Source organism: Cordyceps javanica, chromosome 2, assembly GCF_051103115.1.
Source record: "Cordyceps javanica chromosome 2, complete sequence".
Classification (NCBI taxonomy): Eukaryota; Fungi; Ascomycota; class Sordariomycetes; order Hypocreales; family Cordycipitaceae; genus Cordyceps; species Cordyceps javanica.
In genome coordinates, this window is record NC_139296.1 from 5,205,808 (window position 1) to 5,225,498 (window position 19,691).

At 55.3% G+C, this 19,691-nt stretch overlaps 8 protein-coding genes across 8 annotated transcripts; 3 read left to right on the top strand and 5 right to left on the bottom strand.

The window, feature by feature from the left end:
- Nucleotides 1–209: 209 nt before the first annotated feature.
- Nucleotides 210–1,294, top strand: V2A60_004060 (P-loop containing nucleoside triphosphate hydrolase protein; the record flags this gene model as incomplete). Its single annotated transcript, XM_083255384.1, has 5 exons — nucleotides 210–244; nucleotides 404–482; nucleotides 551–556; nucleotides 630–821; nucleotides 1,004–1,294. 5 exons carry the CDS (start codon nucleotides 210–212, stop codon nucleotides 1,292–1,294), a joined length of 603 nt encoding a protein of 200 aa, XP_083111510.1.
- A 1,325-nt stretch (nucleotides 1,295–2,619) lies between these two features.
- V2A60_004061 (mitochondrial 54S ribosomal protein mL40) lies at nucleotides 2,620–3,222 on the bottom strand (the record flags this gene model as incomplete). The annotated part of the gene is made up of 1 exon (XM_083255385.1): nucleotides 2,620–3,222. One exon carries the CDS (start codon nucleotides 3,220–3,222, stop codon nucleotides 2,620–2,622), a length of 603 nt encoding a protein of 200 aa, XP_083111511.1.
- Nucleotides 3,223–3,735: 513 nt separating this feature from the next.
- Nucleotides 3,736–5,476, bottom strand: V2A60_004062 (uncharacterized protein; the record flags this gene model as incomplete). The annotated part of the gene is made up of 2 exons (XM_083255386.1): nucleotides 3,736–4,143; nucleotides 4,220–5,476. 2 exons carry the CDS (start codon nucleotides 5,474–5,476, stop codon nucleotides 3,736–3,738), a joined length of 1,665 nt encoding a protein of 554 aa, XP_083111512.1.
- Nucleotides 5,477–6,436: 960 nt separating this feature from the next.
- V2A60_004063 (Transketolase, thiamine diphosphate binding domain-containing protein) lies at nucleotides 6,437–8,757 on the bottom strand (the record flags this gene model as incomplete). Its single annotated transcript, XM_083255387.1, has 4 exons — nucleotides 6,437–7,177; nucleotides 7,228–7,389; nucleotides 7,440–8,553; nucleotides 8,606–8,757. 4 exons carry the CDS (start codon nucleotides 8,755–8,757, stop codon nucleotides 6,437–6,439), a joined length of 2,169 nt encoding a protein of 722 aa, XP_083111513.1.
- A 727-nt stretch (nucleotides 8,758–9,484) lies between these two features.
- Nucleotides 9,485–10,255, bottom strand: V2A60_004064 (alpha/beta hydrolase; the record flags this gene model as incomplete). The annotated part of the gene is made up of 1 exon (XM_083255388.1): nucleotides 9,485–10,255. One exon carries the CDS (start codon nucleotides 10,253–10,255, stop codon nucleotides 9,485–9,487), a length of 771 nt encoding a protein of 256 aa, XP_083111514.1.
- Nucleotides 10,256–11,105: 850 nt separating this feature from the next.
- On the top strand, nucleotides 11,106–13,220 carry V2A60_004065 (Dak1 domain-containing protein; the record flags this gene model as incomplete). The annotated part of the gene is made up of 1 exon (XM_083255389.1): nucleotides 11,106–13,220. One exon carries the CDS (start codon nucleotides 11,106–11,108, stop codon nucleotides 13,218–13,220), a length of 2,115 nt encoding a protein of 704 aa, XP_083111515.1.
- A 272-nt stretch (nucleotides 13,221–13,492) lies between these two features.
- V2A60_004066 (uncharacterized protein) lies at nucleotides 13,493–15,151 on the bottom strand (the record flags this gene model as incomplete). Its single annotated transcript, XM_083255390.1, has 1 exon — nucleotides 13,493–15,151. The coding sequence occupies one exon, from the start codon at nucleotides 15,149–15,151 to the stop codon at nucleotides 13,493–13,495; it is 1,659 nt and encodes a 552-aa protein (XP_083111516.1).
- A 2,091-nt stretch (nucleotides 15,152–17,242) lies between these two features.
- Nucleotides 17,243–19,036, top strand: V2A60_004067 (Zn(II)2Cys6 transcription factor domain-containing protein; the record flags this gene model as incomplete). The annotated part of the gene is made up of 3 exons (XM_083255391.1): nucleotides 17,243–17,322; nucleotides 17,466–18,097; nucleotides 18,162–19,036. The coding sequence occupies 3 exons, from the start codon at nucleotides 17,243–17,245 to the stop codon at nucleotides 19,034–19,036; spliced, it is 1,587 nt and encodes a 528-aa protein (XP_083111517.1).
- Nucleotides 19,037–19,691: the final 655 nt, after the last annotated feature.

The window sequence follows — 19,691 nt, forward strand, 5'->3', positions numbered from 1 at the left end:
CCCCGACAAGCCGCGCCGCCGCCGCCCCATATACCTACGGCCTCCAATCACCAGGCTCCGTCACCTTGCGTCCGCTCCTCTTACTCGGCTCGAGAGCCTCGTCTGATTCTGAAGACGACTGACAGCTGCCGCGCTGCTAGCTTGTTTCTTCTTCCGTCTCTCCCCCTTCTCAACGACACAAACGCCAACCCTCACATACAGCCGCCGCCATGGCCGCCGCAAACCCCCAAAATGTCATTCGAAGGCAAGCTTTCACTCTTCTCCATCAACCCCTCTCGCCATTCCTCACAACCTCTGCCACTATTGTCTTTTTTAAAAAAAAAATTGCTTTGCGCCCCATCCTCCATGCGTCCAAAGCGTCCATTTCCCTCTCGTCCCACCATTGCTAACTCATCGACTACAGAAAACTCGTCATTGTCGGTGACGGTGCCTGTGGCAAGACCAGTCTCCTGAGCGTCTTTACATTGGGCTTCTTCCCTACAGTAAGTTTTCTTCTTCTGAGAACAGCAATTTCCCCCTCCTATTACACATGATGCTGACCCAAATCTAGAATTACGTGAGCCTCCCGTTCCTTTCGACCTCGCATTCGCATCCCCTCGAACCGCATCGCTAACCCCAACCCGATTAAGATTCCGACCGTCTTTGAAAACTACGTCACCGATTGCCGCGTAGATGGCAAGTCTGTCCAGCTCGCACTCTGGGATACCGCCGGCCAAGAAGACTACGAGCGACTGCGCCCTCTAGCCTACGCAAAAGCTCATGTCATCCTCATTGGCTTTTCCGTCGATACTCCCGATTCCCTCGACAATGTCAAGAACAAAGTACGCACACACTCAGCTTCTCCCCGACCTGACCCCCGACCCCGCGGCCTCCGTACAGTCCGGCTCTCCCCTAACCCAGCCACGTCACTATTTTGCCTCGACTGCAGTCTCTTGTTTTTGGTGCTTCTTTCGGAAAAAGAAAGACAACAAGAATTCGGTTCGCTAACAAGCCCCTCTCGTAGTGGATCACAGAAGTCATGGACCTCTGTCCCGGCGTCCCCATAATCCTCGTCGGCCTCAAAAAGGACCTGCGCGAGGACCCCGTCGCCGTCGAGGAGATGCGCAAAAAATCCCTCCGCTTCGTCACCACCCACGACGGCGAGTCCGTCGCCCGCGAGGTCGGCGCCAAGCGGTACCTCGAGTGCTCCAGCCTCAGCGGCGAGGGCGTCGACGACGTCTTTGAGGCCGCCACCCGCGCCGCCCTCTTGACTTTTGAAAATGGCGAAGGTTCCGGCTGCTGCGTCGTGTTGTAGGAAAGGGTTTCGTTCTTTTCTTTAACAAGACCGAGTATACGATACGTTTCCTGTCGAGGAAAAGGACGAAAAGAAGAAGAGAAAACGATCAGGGTGAAAGTGACGGAAATCCAAAGCTATCCAGAGACATTCACAGCCAGGATTTCCTTCTTTTTTATCCCTCTTCTACTTCTTCTTCTTCTTCGCTCTTTTCTTTAAGAAAAACCCCCCCAAATCATGTCGACGCTGCAATGACAAGATTTGGATGCATACTCCTTTCAGAACCTCACTCACCCAGCCACCACCACACCATCCGCAAGTCAGAGCAAAGAAAAGACCACTCACGTCCAGTTTCTTGTTTCCTATTCAGAAATCTACCTCTCTGGCACTCACTCCGTCTACCCATTTCTACCTCTCTCTCTCTCTCTCTCTCTCTAAATACTAATTTAGCATATCTTGATTTGATACTTGTTCTAATGGATAAAAACAAAAATGACTGTTTCTTTATTTTTTTTAATAACTTTCACTCTTTGCTCATTTCGGAATAAAAATGTCAAGACTCGCAGCTTTGTTATATGCGTAATGAATGGGTGGTTTTTTCTTTTTTCTTTTTTCTTTTTTTTTTTTTTTTTGCAGCCTTGTTGTCGATAAAAATTGGCCGCCGCCAGGAGGAACACGACGGGTCCAAGGGTGAGTGGGATTGAGCAAGGTATTCGTGTTTGGACAATGCATGATTGGCACAACAACAAAAAAAAGGATTGATTGGACAGAATGATAGCAACGCCATACTTGACACATGATACTTTGCACCGCACGACTTGCACCGCACGGTTGGCCGGCCTCAACACTCGGTACCGTCCGTCCTGCGTCAAGATCAAACAAAACTTCAATTCACTTTAGATCTTTCGCCAGGCACGCATCAAATACCAAAACGAGGCAGAACGGAAAAAATAAAATCAAATTCTTTCAATCTAGTGTTGGCAATCAAAAAGGAATATTAGGAAAATAAGCTATACAGCTACGAGTATTGTTAATCCAGCAGACAGCCCTCCTCCATCAATCCCCTCAGCTCCCATCATGGTGATACAAACAACCAAAGCAAACAGGACTTCCTAAGGCTCATGACCTTGCTCCCTGTCCCAACACTGTCCGCAGCGTAGGAAATGATTTTACAGGCCCCTGCATCATGGCCGATACTGTACAAATTGGGCCGCCAAAACGGCAACCATCTCAAAACAATCTCACCTCATCATACCAACAACTTTCCAAAAGAGAAACGAGGAGCGAGACAAGAACAGAACAATATGTTGCTCTACTCTCCCAAAAGAATCAAAACAAGGCAAAAATCATCGTTTCCACTCGTGGTTCCACGCCTCGACCGCCGGCGTCTCCGTCTGCATCCGTGCATATTCAATCGGAATCGCATCCCCGTTCCACACGCCCTTCTTCTCCATCGCCACGCGGTACAGGTAGCCCTCGCCCCGGTCGCCGGGACCTTCCGTCAGTCGCAGCGCCTCGCACGCGTTCCACATGCCCGCCTGCATCCGGCTGCGCTCCTTGTGCTGCGCTTCGTGCTGCTGCCGACGAAACAGCTGCCACGCTCGGTGAATCGTCCAGTGGCGCAGGTGTCGCTGCCGAGCCATGCGCAGCGGCGGCGGCGCCGGTGAAAACATGTTTTGCTTGAGCGTACGCACTTTTCTCGCACTTTCCGTCAGACCCGTCGGTTTGCCCTTGGCCTTGCGCTTCGGCGTCGACGGCTTCAACTTGCCGCCCGCGGCACCCTGTTTGCCCTTAGTCATTTGAGACGTCGCTTGGCGGGCGAGCGACGCCGGCGCTGCACTGAAATTTCTGATTGTTGTCGAGGTCATTGCAGTCCTCATACCGAGAATGGGCGTCTGCAGTAGCGAAAGGCTTCCAAAGAGCCGCGTCATGGAGTGTGTCGAAGCCATTCTCGATGTTTGCTAACAAATTAGGGTAGGGAAATAATCAACCTCGGGAATCTACAGCCTGGAGCTTATTCCTGGAGCCACGAGGTCTTCCACGCACGCGCTTTACAGGCAGCTGTCCTCCGACTGGTAACTGCACCGCCAAAGGGCTGTGTCCTGAGCGTTCGGTGAATCGTGCGAGTTTCTCGTATCTGGAGGGTTCAGCGTGTGCCAATGATTTGCTGGGGAACCGCTCTAGAAACGATAGGGTGAGCGTTCGCTGGGGTGGGAGTGGTGTATCGGTCGCAACAGGCAGCGTCTCAGGCAGCAGCGGCTGTTCAAGTTTGTTGGTTTCAGTGTCCCAATTCGAGGCAAGGCAGACTTGTGCGGATTCAGGGGTGACAGAAGCCGTAGCTCAGGCGTCTGGTTGTAGGTGAATGAGAATTCGTCGGGTTCAGGGGCACGGTTTGGCACGAGACCTTCTCGTGCGTGTTCAGCTTTCCGAGGTTCACCAGCCACAAAAGATCCTGTTCCGGCCTACGGAAGTGAGGATATGGCAAAAAGTTCTCCTGCGGTACTCTCGGAAGACGCGGCAGCTAGACGGTCCCAAATTGACACGAACCCAGTTCTCGGGGTTGCAGGAAGCACAGGGAGTTGTGTCTCGTCAAATTGTATGTGCTCTTGCGACGCTTCAGCGGCAGTATTCGGCTCGGTGGAAGAAGAATCTTCTACTGTCGCAATTTCGGTGTGGGCTCGTTGGCGAGAATTTTCGAGACTGAGTTGGCTCAGCTGTGCGTCCTCCCAGCACCGCACCAGATGGTTCAAGAGTCTGGTCCTCTCGGTAAGAAAATTCGTCAGTCCGTTCTTTGTCGTTGTATAGAGCGCCAGAGGATGGTTCGGGTCGATAGCAAATTCCTCAGAGTTGGTAAAGTACTGATGGATCGACTAGGAAATTATTAGCTCCAGCTCCAGCTTTGGGTGCGCGGAAAAAGGTGCGGCCGGCGCCGGTAACCTCACTCACCAAATCACTAATCTCGATCATGTCGTCCCTGAAAATCAAGCACGAATCAAAGTCACAGCGTTGCAACAGAGTCCAATAGGCAGTTCTTATCAGCCGTGCAGACTCTTCCTCCAACAGCTTCTCTTGAGACCAGCCTGTGATCTCGCAAAGCATGGACTTGATCATGTGCAGTGCAAAACCAGAATGTTCGTCTGGGGCAACGTCGGCCATGAGCTGCACATACTCGGAAACCACGGGGCTTTGACGGAATAGAGAGCGAAGCTCTAGCGGCATGTCGATCCCTCTCGGGAAATGACGCTGCCAGTACCAGTAGATAGTACGCATGTCCCCGGCAGTAATGTTGTACATGCGGCTAGTTAGCTTCTGTATCGACTCGGTATTTCCAGCAGTGCACCGTCTGTCGAGAAACGCCAACATGACGACGATGAGATGTAGCGCGCGCCTGTGGACAATCTGAAGACGCCTGATTGTTTCCTGTTTGCTGCGAGGAACAAGGCCGCAAAATGTAAAATCTGACATGTCGCAGAACGGTATGTCTTCGGAACCGCTCACCGCGGCCCTTCGTAATTGAAAGATGTAGGTGCCGCCAGGCTTGCCGCAATAGTAGTCCATGCCTCGGAGCTCATTTTGCACAGTTGCCATCACGGGCAACCTGGTACCTGGATGCTGGATATTGATGTACTTGTATCGCTCCAGCATCCCCTGCTTGTAAGGGGGCGGGTCGCAACGCAGGGCGACAGCCCTGCTAGCAATCTCCTGAGTTCGATAGACCTGATCATGCTGCTTGATTCTGTTCATAGCAGTGACAATGTGCTCCAAATCTCTCGAGTGCTTCTCGTAAAATTGTAGAGGCCAGCGTCGCTCGTGCATCTTCTCGAAAACACTCGCAGTTGTCATAAAGTATTGCTTGGTGGCCGAGTTGTCTTGTTCCGCCTGGCGCAAGTCTTGGACAATGTCCCCGTACCGCTCGCTCTCTGTCCTCTCGTTGTCAAAATACATTCCACCAACATTGTGCAACTTGAGCCAATCGCAAAATGTGTAGAGAGGCTGGCCAGCGTTGTAGACCTGGATCTCGATTCCCCTGATGCGGTTGATAACAGTGTTCTTCAGATGGTTCGGAACTTGTTTCAAAACATGATTATACGCATGCATAAATTCGACTTGGTCAAGTAATGTACTTCCATTTTGGCATTGCAGCTCCAAAATCGGGCCAATGTGCTTTGTCAGTGCGTCGATAGCATCAGGTGGTTCGGACATTTTGGCGGGGCAGCCGAAGACGCAGGCTGTTTAACAATGACGATGGAATGAAAGTCTTCTGTGAGTGAGCTTTGGGAGGTTTGAATGGGTTGTCTTATCTGGACTGTGTATTTCCAAAGACTGGAAAGCCGAGCAAAATTTGATCGTTGCTGGATTGAGACGCAGGATGATATTTGTCTAAGAGGGAAGTGGTCCGGTATAAATGCAGTTCAACCGCCATGTCGAGAACTAGCTCATGATGGGACGTACCTAAATAAGGTTTTTGGGCGCTTGTACTATATCGGGGCGTAAAAGTAATTTTTCAGACCGATGTACTACTCGAATGGTCGAGGGTGTAGTAGCGAATATAAAGAGTGCTGGCTGTGCCGGTGCTATTAATGTTGACGCGATTCGAAATCTCTGACTTGCACGAGCCAAAAGTTACAATCTCTTTCGAAACGCAACACCTAACCATGAGCGTCGTGACTTCCCCATCGGCGGCTTTGGATATGCCAGGGCCAATGCCTCTGGCATGGCCGCATGTGGGCTCATCAGCACTACACAACTTTCACCACATATCGCACACAGAATGCTTGTCATCTGTACATCAGTTCGTTCTTCTTCTTGACTATCGCTCTTACGTCACTGTGTTCATGGACTGGCAGTCTGAAGCTGGGTTTGAAGACATTATCATGACTTCAGATTGGGAAGGAACTGGTGACAGCATCGCAGCTTCTTCTACTGATCAAGAAATGCCAGATATTTCTGCTGATCTTATGGACTTTTCTTGGGGTATTGTTTATGAGGCCGAGCCTATGGAATGGGAGCCTTTGCGTTATACTGATGGAGACAATGACGCCTTCATGGCATACGGGCAGTAAAGCCACTCTATCCCAGGCATCGCACTACCTGATTGGCTGATGATTGTAATCTTTCTCTTCATGTACTCTATAATTTTCAAATACATTACATTAACCAATCTCAGTGATGGCCCTTTACGGGGTTGAGATCCCTAAATTCACCACGCAATGACTCAACGCCATGTTCCTTTACATCCGCCACTAACTTGGCCACCTCTGGCGCGATGACCGTCTCGTCAAATCCAAAATACTTGTACGCTTCTTTCCCCGGCAGACTTTTCCCGAATGAGGCCATGGTGTATCCCGCATCCGCATACCGCTCCCACCCATGTACCGCGTACGCCTCGATGATGACGCGAGGCGCGTGGCTTTGATAGCGCAGCACGTCGCGTTTGTACGTCAGAGGCTGCACCTCAAAGAGGCGCTGGCAGGGAAATGATACCACACGCGCCTTTATTCCGAACTTTTCTCGCAGCACGACTCGGGTTTCGACGGCGAAGCACATTTCCGCGCCAACGCCAAGCAACGTGACGTCGGCGTCGCGCTCCTCGATGAGTACATAGGCGCCTTTCTGCACGCCATCTCGGCACGAGTGCTCCAGGTACTGCGGAAGTTTCTGGCGGGAAAGCGAGATGATGGTGGGCGTGTCGCGGGCCTCGAGGGCAACAATGAACGCGCCGGCCGTCTCCTCTGTGTCGCAGGGACGGATGTATAGTATGTTGGGCATAGCTCGATACAGCTGTGCCAAGGCAATCGGCTGGTGCGTCGGGCCATCCTCTCCGGTGCCTATGGAGTCGTGCGTAGCGATGTGAATGGTTTGCAAGCCTTGTAGAGCGCCCATGCGGACGGCGGGGGCAGCGTACTGTCTGTAGTCAGCAGTGAGGTGAACAGGGGCTTGATGCTCCGACGCACAATGTAAAACATGAAGAATGTAGATGTCACTGGAAGAATTGTGCCTTTGCTGAAGGCGGCAAGACCATTCGCGATGGCGGCCATGGCGTGCTCCCGAATGCCATAATGAATATAACGGCCAGAGTAGTTCCCGTTGATGCCGCATCCAGTCTCCAAATCAGGCTACTGCGGTCAGATCCAGCTATTTGATACTCTCACCAAGCTCAACTTACATGCTGAAAGTCAAGCTTGTTTTCCCATGTCATCGACACCGAGGGAGACAAGTCAGCAGTGCCTACCATAAAGTTGGTCAGATTTGCCGAGAGTGGGTTGCATATTGCACCCGCAGATGCGCGAGAAGCCATGGGCTGGATGGAAAAATCTTCTCTCGTGGGAATGAAACTTCTCCAGTCCTTGGTAAACTTTCCCTCCATGCGCAGCCTCAGCTCCGAGTGCGCCTGCCCGTGTCGCTCGCCATACGCGAGCAGGAGTGAGTTCCATTCCCTTTCTAGTGCATCGCCCCGGGGCTTGATGTCCGCAAAGTACGAGTATACCTCATCATGCACCACGAAATGCTCGTCTGGGTTCATTCCAAAGGCTTGCTTGATGCTGCGCACATCGTCACTGCCGTAGGCCGCACCGTGTGCCTTGGCGTCTCCCGCAACCTTGCTGCCAATGCCAATCACAGTGCGAATGTTGACAAAGGTCGGTTTGTCCCGTGATCTTTTCGCATTGAGAAGTGCCTTGACGATTCCCTCGACATCGTAACAGCCATCCATAATCTCTATGACGTTCCAACCACAGGCGCGCATTTTCCCGTTGATGTCTTCTGTGTTGCACATATCAACGCTACCGTCACAGGTAATCTGGTTATTGTCGTAAATAACCACGAGATTATTCAACCTCCAGTGTCCAGCAGCCTGAAATGCCTCTAAAGCAACGCCCTCCTGCAGACAGGCATCACCAACCATGCACCAGGTGGTGTTGTTGATGAGCTCAAAGCCGGGGCGGTTGTAGGTCGCCGCCAGACTTTTGGTGGCCATGGCCAGACCAACAGCATTCGCAACGCCTTGACCCAGAGGGCCAGTAGTAACTTCAATACCTTCGATTTCGATCTCGGGATGACCGGGACAGATGGAATCATAGCGCGCTGAGTGGTAAGACTTGAGCTGTTCAAGGGTCATATCCTTGTACCCTGTGAGATGCAGGAAGGTGTATTGAAACAAGCAAGTATGTCCATTTGAGAGTACAAAGCGATCTCGATTAAAAAAGCTGGGGTTATTGGGCGAGTATCTCATCACGTACTTCCACAGAGCGATGCCAATCGCAGCCATGCCCATGGCACTTCTGTATAGGGTATTAGCTTGCGCTTGCACCGCGTGCATATGCGTCAACTCACCCTGGATGCCCGCCATTGAACTGCTGGCAAAGATCCGCAATCAAGCATCTGAATTGGTTTAAAACGAGCTTGACTTTAGGTTCGTCGTCTTTCATAAATGTGGCGACAGGGGCTGTGCCCTGTGGCTGCTGGCGTACAGCACTGGGCGACATGATGGCTCCGTCGAGGGCTGATACAACTAGAAATAGAAATCAAGAAGAAAATAATGAAAAGGCGACCAACCACAGTGGACAGAAAGGCCGATTATTATAGAATAAAAGGACTCAATGGCAAGGCAAGGACTGCTTTTCTACCTCATAAAACTAGACACCGGCTGTGGTAGTCAGGCGCATAGAGATTCCCTGAACACCGAAACGGGAAATCCTGGAGAAGGACCCGGTCGCCACCACACTAACAAGTATAGCTGGGCAGCATAAGCATACCGGAAAATGGACACGCCAGGCACACTACAAGTCTTGGGCGCTTTACTGCTTGCGGGAATAAGATTATTCCCAGCGTCGCAACTTGTTCGCTTGCGCGGGTGTTGTCCGTGACTACACCAAGTGCGCCGGTTGGACCCTTGTTACAACGGGCGACTACACAGACACTGGCGCCGCCACAGTCTTCAAAATTCAACTACGATTTAGAGAGCTTCCCGGTGCTAGGTGATAATACTGCCAAGTCGATTGGCTGAAGAGCCGATGATTGGCGGAGAGAAACTGTGCCCTTGCAGCATCGTCAAATGTGCAATGGCCGCTCAACTAGCACCCATGCAAGAATTACTCCGAGACTGGAAAGCGTATTATACGCGTCTGATTTACTAATATACACTTGTATTCTCTTATAGTGGAAGTCACTGATACTATAGACCTATCGTACACCGTAGTAGCATGCCATGTACTATTGCTTACTCACAAAGTCCCGAGCCGCTTCGTCGATAAACTCGCCCACCTCCTTGGGACGGCTCAGCATGGGTGAGTGGCTCGTCGGCAGGCCACGGTCTGTGACTTGGGCGCCCGCGTCGCGCGCCACCTGGATCGTCCACTCCTGCAGCTGCACGGGCAGGGCGTGGTCGTCGACCGTCTTGAGGTACCAGGTAGGGACGTCCTGCCAGCCGGCGTAGGCGTGCTCGCCGTCGCCCGTCAGCGGCAGCTGGGCCTGCTTCGTGAGCTTGGCCACCCACTCGCGGCCCTCCGCCTCGGGCAGGTCGTGGTAGAGCATGTCGCGCGGCTCGGCGACAATCTCGGCGAAGCCCGTCTCGTGGTTCAGCTTCCACGACGGCGGCGGGGTGCCGCCCATGGCCTCGAGAAAGGCCACGCCGGTCACGGTGAAGCCTGTGGCAATCATGACCAGGCCGATGACGTTGGCCGCGCAGTCGGCGCGACCCTCGGACTTGCGCGAGAAGCCTTTGACGGCGCTGTTGCCGACCTGGCCGCCGTAGGAGTGGACGACGAGAACGACGTTGTGACCGCTGTCTGTCTCTTGGCGGATGATTTCTTGTACGGCCCTGACGTCGTCGCCAAAAGTGATGGCAGGGTTGCCCAGCGTGGAGGGCAGGGTGACGGCGATGCCCTTGTAGCCCTTGGCCGCGACCTCGGCGTTGACCTTGTCCCAGGTCTCTGCACGGTGCCACGAGCCATGGACGAAGACGAGAGTGGGTTTGGCCGCCATTTGTGTGATTTTGAGCAAGTATGAGCTGATATAGAGGTGTGAGCTGATATATCTCGAGGAATGATCAAGGAACGGAACATGTAAAAATTGATGCAAGTTGAGTGGCATTCAGCTCATCTTTATACATGTTCCAAGACGCACTGGCCTTGGCTTTTGCAGCTGATTTTTCGCCAAAGGTCTCCATAGCGCCCTGGATCCAGCAAATCAACCACGGCTGTAACCGGTTCCTTTTCGTGCAAGTCGTCGATGAGGCTCATTTCCTTGCGGCTCTCTCAGCATATCTGGTGGGTTTGATCCGGCGGGCCGGAAGTGGGATTTCTCCGGGGCCGCGATCTCTCCGACTCTTTTTAATGGGGCCTTTCTCAAAATGGATACAGCGCCTGGAGCTGCCTAATTAGGGGCCACCCTTTCCCGTCCTCGCGTGCAGCGTAAGAAACTTCCTTTTCCACCAGCACGGCATCTCTGAGCGATAAAGGGCCCATGGGGCATTTGAAAGCGCGCCTACAACAAGGAGGCCGCCTCCAGTTACTAACCCACCGCTCTCAATACAAAGAACACCCTGCTTGCATTTCTGACATTCTCTGTTGTCAATCCTGCCGGCAGCTGGGGTCCCCCCCCCCTGTCCCTGCGGCCCCCTCCGCCCTCCCCGTCCCGCCCGGCGTCCAGTCCAGGGGGACCGACCCCGCGTTGGGCTTGCAGCTGCCCTTCGCACGCATCCATCTCGAACTAACCTCACGCTGCTGCAACACCACACACCCCGGATTCTGGCCGCTTATCTGGCCGCCGCTAAAAGCCGAGGGGCCCTGCGCCTACGCTTACCGCTCTGCGACCGACTACTGCAGACCGACCCATGGCGGCGGGCAGCGGTGATGCCCCGGGTGGTGGTGCTGGCCCCGGCGACGAGCGGCCCCCCGGCAAGACGCCCCAGCCCAAGCGCACCCGGACCCGGACGGGCTGCCTCAACTGCCGGCGCAAGAAGCGAAAGTGCGACGAGAGCCGGCCGTCGTGTGGGTCGTGCCTCCGGCGCGGCCAGTCGTGCGAATGGGGCCTCAAGGTGACGTTTCGCGCCGAGAACGCCCAGCACCTGGACGAGTCGCACCCTTCGATGCGTCGGTCGGCGCGCCGTTTTCCGCGCGAGTTTGAGATTTTGGACATCACGGCGGAAATCATCCGGGACTATGACACCACCTCGCCCATGTGGGATCTCTACACGCCCAATTGCGAGCGCAGTGACCAGCGAGCCGCCACGACGCAGAGCGACAGCAGCTACACGCATGGCACGCCGGTTCTCGCGGCAAACTTTACCCGAGACACATCGCTGAATGCCACGCAAAGCCCGAGCCTTCCTCTGAGTAGGGCCGTGTCGAATGCCGACATGCCCACCCCGCAGCCGCATGCCCTCTATCACGTCATCCAAGGGCAATCCGCATCGCCTGCTTCGGTCCAGCACTCTGATGGTGCCGTCGCCAGCCTGCTCTATCTCAGCCAGGGCAGGCGTCCGTATACTTCGCGGGCAGGGTCGGCGACTGGAGTCCCAATACCGCAGGTTACGATTGACGGACCCGGACACTCTGGCCACCCCGGCCACTATCTGGACGACGGTACGCTTCCGCCGCCGACTCCAGATGGCATGGCTGCAGATGACGGCGTTTTTCTGCCGGGCTCTGCTTATCACGAGCTACATTCCACGCTGCGGAGCCGGCTGATTCAAGAGGTCATGTCGACTGCACCAAGCCGGCAAGATACTCCTGCGGCAGACCTCGGCGACAACGAATCCGACGCGCCAGACTTGTCCAAGTCATTCCAGACGTCCGATTCCATGTCACCCGGCCACAACCAATCTCGCATCCTCTCCAAAGAAGTCGAGTGCCGGCTGTGGCGCAACTGGTTCGACGAGATTGCGCCTTGGCTTGACAAGTTTGACAACAAGCGACACTTTCAGCACATCATCCCGACCATGGCGCCGGCGAACGAGCACCTCCGCTACTCCATCCTAGCACTCTCCGCTCGCCAAATCGAGCTCCTGGACCATAAGCCGACAGACCAGAGCTTGGCCCTCTACCAGGAGGCGATCCACTTGCTGCTCCCGCACCTGCCGTCGCGTAGCACCGAGGTCATTGCATCATGCGTCATTCTCTGCGTGCTCGAGATGCTGAGCTGCTCGCCCAAGGCCTGGCAGCGACACCTGGACGGCTGCGCCAGCTTGATGGAGGCTGTAGGCATTGATGGCTGCTCTGGCGGCGTGGAGCAAGCCTTGTTTTGGACTTTTGCGCGCATGGACGTCTGCGGCGGCCTCATCTCATCCATCAGGACTCTCATACCTGTATCTCGCTGGGTGACCAAGAACAACCTGGACGAGGCCGTCAAGCTCTTCCACAACCATCCCGACTTCTCCTCCTGGGCCAACTACTCTGTATATCTGCTCGCGCAGGTCATTGACCTGCTCATGCCGAGCTCGGCCCAGCACGGACAAGCAGAGCCCACACTTGCCGACAACAAGGACAAGAGACGCACCCGTTGGCTCAAGCTGTGGGAGTACGTTTGTGGCTGGCACGACGGTCGGCCTGAACCCTTGCATCCCATCATGACCATTCCTTCCTCCGACCCATCCCCATTTCCGACCATTATATTTTCCAATCCGGCCGCCATCTCGGGAAACCAACTGTACCACACAGCATCCATCCTGATGCTGCAGAATCAGCCGCAGGGGCTCCGCCTGCAACCCAAACCGCGCAGCATCTTGTGGCACGCCCGACGGGTCTGCGCCATTAGCATCTCCAACCATGACCACGGCGCTTGGACGAACAGTGTACAACCCTTGTGGATCGCAGGTCGCTGCATGAGTAACCCCATGGAACATGGTGCCATTTTGACGTTGCTGGAGAAGATTGAACGAGAATCTGGCTGGGGTACTAGATGGCGTGCCGATGATTTGAAAGCATACTGGGGCGATTTGGGCGAGTAGCCTATGCATGTTGCGATGAATTAACGATATCGAAAAGTTATGTCTAATACTCAAAGCTAGATCCTGCAATCTATAATTACATTTACCTCTGCTTTCTACTCTAGACTCGATGCAGTGCCAACTCAACCGTATGTATCTCCCAAAAGCCGAATCGTCCCATCCAAAGATAAATATGCATCTTGTAAAAACAAAAAAGGAAATCTGTAATCGGTCATCTGTCATCACACCCAAAGTATTCCCTCCAACACGCACTCTGCGCCTGCAGCGCAAACTCATATCCCGATGCCTCGGATGCGCTGCCACGCGATGGTCTCGGACGTCTTGGTCTCGCCCACCTCGCAGGGGTCATCGCCAAACTCTGCCTTTTCGAAGCCGAGGGGCCGGTCCTTTTCGAGGGAGATCTTGCCCATCTGGGCCTGGCAGCGGTAGCTCCCGAAGCGGAACTCGAGGACGGCGCGGCCGGCGGACCGGGCGAGCACGCGGACCTCGTCGAGCTGGAAGACGAAGCGCTGGCCAAAGTACTCGGTCAGCGTCGGCTCGTTGACGAGGTGCGCCTGGCCGGTGACGATGAGCACGCGCGACTCGTCGCCGTCGCGCGGCGTCGTCTCGCCCGTCTTGATGCGGTTCTGCGTCACCCGGGCGCGCAGGCCGCCGACCTGCAGGCCGTCGTGCTCGAGGGCGTGCCGCAGCAGGCGCTGGGCGGCGCCGGGCCGGAAGAAGACAATCTTGGCGGCGGCGGTGCTGTGCTTGACGCCGTCGGGCCCGTTGATGAAGCAGCACCAGATGCGGCCGATGCCGCGGATCTGGCCCAGCAGCTGGTGGTGCGTCGTGTCGGGCGGCAGGTTGGTCACCCACAGGCTGGCGTTCTGCTCCGCCGACAGGTGCTCCGCGCTCGCGTTGGACTCGGTGTGCATGCCGTGGTACCGGTCCGAGAAGCGGTTTGACGGGGCCGGCTTGTAGACGTTGACGCTCGGCGTGTGCGCCGGGGCGCTGCAAGGCGGCGGCTCCCGGCCGGTCCAGATGGCGTGCATGGGGAGGAAACCGCCCTGCTGGCGCGGCTGAAGGTGGAATGGTACCGGGGAGTTGGATTCGGGGCCGCTCGGGGCTCGAAGCTCCCGTATGCGGTGTTGAGACTGTCCCATTCTCATGGGGATCGGGGTGCTCAGCTGCGAGGCACAAGATTGCCGAGGTTGAGTCAAGTTTGTCGAGGTGTTGAAGCAAGTCTCCGAATTGGCTCGAGACTGATGGAGCGGTGCTGTGTCAGTTCTTGCGGGACGGGGTGCGGAAGATGACAAGTGCAAAGCCGACATTGGTGTGAAACTGCCACTGGGTGAAGGTATGTTGGAGTTTGGTTGATTGCCGTAGGCGGACCAGATGGAAAGATGTCTCACTGGCGAGGTCATCTCAGTAGCCTGCGGGATAGCAGACGCGGCATCAGGACGTACACTGTAGGGATACGAGCTTCCCTTTAGACGCTTGGAGGCATCGACAGATGCTTGCGATGGTCGCGGCCTCGACTCTCCTTCGAGTCTCAAGTTTTGCATACCAGTTTCCCAGTCTTCTAGGTTCCTCTCGTCGTTGCCGACATAAGGGTACGCAGGTATTCCATGCCTCCTACGTTGCGTACTTGCAGAACTATAGTCGGGGTTGTTGGGCGACTCGGAGTACACGGTCTGTGGTATCGCGCTTGTCGGCTGCGCCGGTCGGTTTGCATCTTCCCAGATATGACGGAGGCTCTGCCGCGGGGTGCTGCCGTCAGCATGGCCGGTAGTGATGGGCTGAGGTCGCGAATAGAGAGGGCTTTGAGTCGGGCGGCGGTTTTGAGGCAAGTATGTATTGGTTGGAGTCTTGGGTGTTGGAGTCGCATCGCCACTCGAATCAGAACTTTCAACACGGGAGCCACGATTGAGGTTCTTGTCAAAAAATTCCATGACTTGAGCCGTCGGTGCCTTTTTTTTTGCCTTTTCTCTTTTCTTTGAGCTTCTAGGACTATTGATGCGGCGCGCGCCCGAGGATGGACTATTTCGAAATGGATATGAATGTTGGCAGAAGCATGTCGGGAAAATCGAGAAGCAGAGACAGAGAGAGACAGAGAGACCAAGGAGCTTTGTAGTTGTGGAACAAGAACAAGTATAAAGGCACGGAGGCTGCTGCCTGCATCAACTGAAGTAACGGTTTCCAACTTCATGTGAATCAGTAGGCGCCGTCAAACTAACACCAGCTAGGGTGCTATGTTGGAGTAAAGCGCTGTTCCTGCGTCAAGATATTTGCTCAGTGAGCAGCAATCGCCGCTTAAAGAGAAAACAGCTCTGGCTGGCCTTGCCACGGCCCTGTCTTTCTTGCACGGGGGCTGTGAAAGAAAGTGTCACTGCCAACACAAGCTGTTCAGTATGAACCGCAAACTGCGATGAGTGTCAAATCTGGCCCTTTGGCTTGCAAACAAGCTGTTACCAGAGTCTTGGTTCTTGGACACTTTCCCCCTCCCTTCTTCGACCTTGTGTTGCGCTCCGTGGCATTCACTTTGCCTTGTAAGGCGCCCGCGCGCCCGCAGTTCAGAGGAGCGGTAACACGGGCGCCTGCATGGGGCAGACCGACTTGTTAATATTACACCGATTCATGTTGGCAGCCTTCTCTCAAAATATCAGAGATGACGGCGCGGAAAGGTAACCTGTGTTGGAAGCATCCGCAGACAATACTGGCCCGAACGACGGATGATGATCGTCTCGGCCGACGCTAGCATCGTTGCAGCACGGAATTCCTCCGCCCAGGGGGCCGGAAGCACACCGGACGTCGCTGGGGGTGAAGGGAGTCTGTGCCCAGAAAGCTGAGGTCGAACTCGCTTCTGGCCCCTGCTAGACTCTCCCCCCAGCACACCACCCGTGCACATGAAAAAAAGACAGGGCAGCCCTATCACGCAGCTCGCAGCCGATGCGCCGGCGTCGGTCCTGGGGCTGAACTGCGGGCAGTGAGACCGCCCGCCGCCACGCCTCAGACATTCTTGTACTGGGATGGCCCAATTTCAAGGCTGGAGGGATGGGCGGTTCGCCATGGAAGCTTCCATAAGAAACGAAGAGGGGGGAAAAGGAGAGGGCAAGTCATCCGGGACAGCGTTCCACCAGCCGGTTTTCTGCAGGACGAGAGCTTCCTCGGCAGGCAACGCAAGAGTCGATGCAGACTCCTCTTCTGGGACAGCCATATCCGGCTTGCGTGGAGCGCCATATTTGGGTATTCGTACTGAGCAGTGTTAAGCTTTAAGAATAGACACCACGCGTTAAGGAGGGCGGGACGGGCGGGGGGACCAGGGGAGAGGGGGGGTCCTCGGACGCCGCTCACGTAACGTGTGTGCACTTCGGGCACATGGGGAAGCATCTTGGGAACCTTGAGAAGGACCCCGAGTTGAAGCTTCTTTTTCCTTGTGAGCCCTTGCGAAACCCGCAATCCCGGTCGAGGCACATCGCTGGGCTGTCCCCGCTTCCCCCAGTCCGGCAACTAAGTAGCAACGGCGCTCCAGTTGATTGAGCTACGCGGCCCATGAGGTGGGTAGAATACGACTCTGGTGATTGCCTGCCGGGAGGGAGCCTTGCCCGACCACACATGCGATGGAGCGGGAGGCGGACAATAGGAAAAACTCTAGACATGGGGTCCGGCCTAGGCGCCCGTCGAGCGACACTGATGAAATACCACCCCATTAAATCGCCAGGTTCAGCACTTTCAGCCTCACGCCGGCCAAGTGGGCTTGCCTGTCCTTAAAGTGGCGCTTTCACGCCCTCTCTGCTTGTCCATTTTTCTGTCTCAACCGGCTGTCTATATCGATCGTGTCTCATCTGCCGTCTCTGCATCTCTCATGTCTCCTTTTACGTAGGCCACTGTTATAAAAACCCACTGGACAAAAAAACCACCAACATCTCTACAAAAACGATATAAAGCTGTCCGACAGCAACGCGATGAGCACCAAGCCGATCGCCGATGGGTCGAGGCGTGGTAGTCGGGCAAAGCCCAAATCTCCGAAACAGCAAGTCACCATGGCGGCGGGCCCCAACATGATGGGCGCCGTCACGAAGAAGCGGTATTCAAAAACAAAGCTGGGGTGCAAGACGTGCAAGTCAGTGTAATCCTTCCGCTGCTGCCGTAGGGGTTGGGAAGAAGAAGGGACTTGCGTGCGGCAGCCCGCCGGTATACTGGCGGAAAAAAACAACTTGTGTGCTTGCGAACTCGCCTCAACTAACACTGCGCGTTCACCAACAGAGTTCGCAAGATCCGGTGCGACGAAACGTCGCCCGTCTGCAACAACTGCACCAAGTCGGGCCGGCGCTGCGATGGCGTCGCCGAGCCCGTCAACAAGGACGGCGGCCTGACGTTCACGGCGCCGCTCACGCTCACGCACTTCCGGCCGACGCAGACCGGCTGGCTGACGCAGCAGGAGATTGCGCACCTCGACCTCTTCCGCCACGAGCTCGTGTACAGCATCGTCGGGCACGTCGGGACGCCGTCCTGGAAGCGCCTCATCCTGCAGGCCGTGCACGAGGAGGTGGCGCTGTGCCACGCCGTGGTGGCCTTTACGGCGCTCAGCACGTCGGGCGTCCACGGCGACACGGGCAGCGACGGGGGCCAGGCCACGGCGTCCACGGCGTCCACGGCGGGCCAGTCGCCGCAGTCCAACAATGCGCCGCGAGAAAACGAGTTTGCGCTGCGTCACTACGGCAAGGCCCTGGAGGCGATGCGTCACGTCTTCCGGCACAACGACAAGCGGTCCATCAACACGGCGCTCCTCTGCACGCTGCTGTGTATATGTTTCGAGTTGCGGATAAAAGAGCCGGCCACGGCCATGACACATCTCGAATACGGACTGCAAGTCGTAAACTCAAATCTCCATACCGGTAAGTTTTGCTCTTGTACCGGCTGCCGACCTTCCAGGGCACCTGGGGGCTAATATCCTCTCAGTCGACGAAGCCATAACAACAGCCTTTGCGCGGCTAGATCTCCAAGCTGCGATATTCCTAGGGATACGGCCGCCGGCATTAGATCCATCGCGGGTGGCTTCCCGCATTTTCGTCTTTGATTCGGTATACCAAGAGGCCGACCACGCGCTCGCCGGCCTGATCAACCGCGTGTGGACCTTTATACGGACAGTGGCGGACGACTACCGCTACGAGGAACTGGGGCCGGTGCCGGATAGTGTCACGGCGCAGGCGCAAGGCATCAAGAACAGCCTGGAAGGCTTTCGGAGGCAGTATCTGGTGCCGAACAGCAAGCTGGAAAAGATGCTGCCCGAGCAGACGGGGCTGCTTCGCATCAAGTACCTGACGTCGGTCGTCATCATGAGCGGCTGCCTGTCGCCCGAGGAGACCGTCTACGACGCGCACGCCGGCGACTTTGCCGAGATGGTGGATCTCGCCGCCGACATCCGGACGCGCCAGCAGCAGCTGATCCCCAACTACTCTGGCAGCGGCGGCTTCCAGCTCGACATGGCCGTCATCCACCCCCTCTACCTGACGGCGACAAAGTGCCGGTGCCCCGTCATCCGCCGGCGCGCGATCCAGGCCCTGTACACGGGGCCGGACTTTGAGGGTGCGTGGGAGGGCGTCGTCAGCGCGCGCATCGGCGAGCGCGTCATGCAGCTCGAGGAGGAGGGCATCTCCTTCGACCTGGACAGCCTCCGCGACGGCGAGCTGCTGGATGTCCCCGAAAGCGCGCGCGTCCACTCTGTCGACATTTGCACGGATCCGGCGCAGTGCCGCGCGACTGTGTATTTTAGCCGGCGACCCAACGGACCGGGCAGCGAATGGGATGACTTGCAAGAGGAAATGACTTGGTGATTCCATGTTGCCACGTCCGATCTATTGTCAGTCTATCGCTGGGTTTCGACGAGACTGGCTTACGTATATACGTATATATATTATGCTTCTTAGTGAGATGACCGAAAATACCTTGCCCAATCGCTCCAAATGATCAGACATTATGTAGTCAATTCATAATTTAGCAAATATATTGCATCACCGGCTTATACCTCTGAGAACCGAAATTCTGCAGGATTGTCCACTTGTCGAATTTTCAACGTAGATTCACTCAGTACCTTGTATTGACGTAGGTTCACCAACTACGCCTGAGAGCTACCCTCAAGGCTATTCTGTCACGGATAAATTTTGATGCTATAGACGCTCTGAACACAAAGTGCGTACTGTCATTGCTCCTATACTGGCATGCTAATTCTCATGCCGATATTCTGCAGGCTCTCTTTCTACGAAGAAGGTATCTAGTACTCGGGGTACATGTAAGACACCTATCAGGCTATGAAGTATAGGTAAGAAAGGGCAGTCTACAGCTGATACTAATCAGAGCTGTCAGTTTCACATGTAGGATCTCTAAATGATCTCTTTTATCCAAATAAATCGCATCCTTCTGAGACAAGTTTCGTTAGCCCATCAAGTATCTGAATCAGCGCTCAAGTGTTGACTGAATCTGGCACTCGTA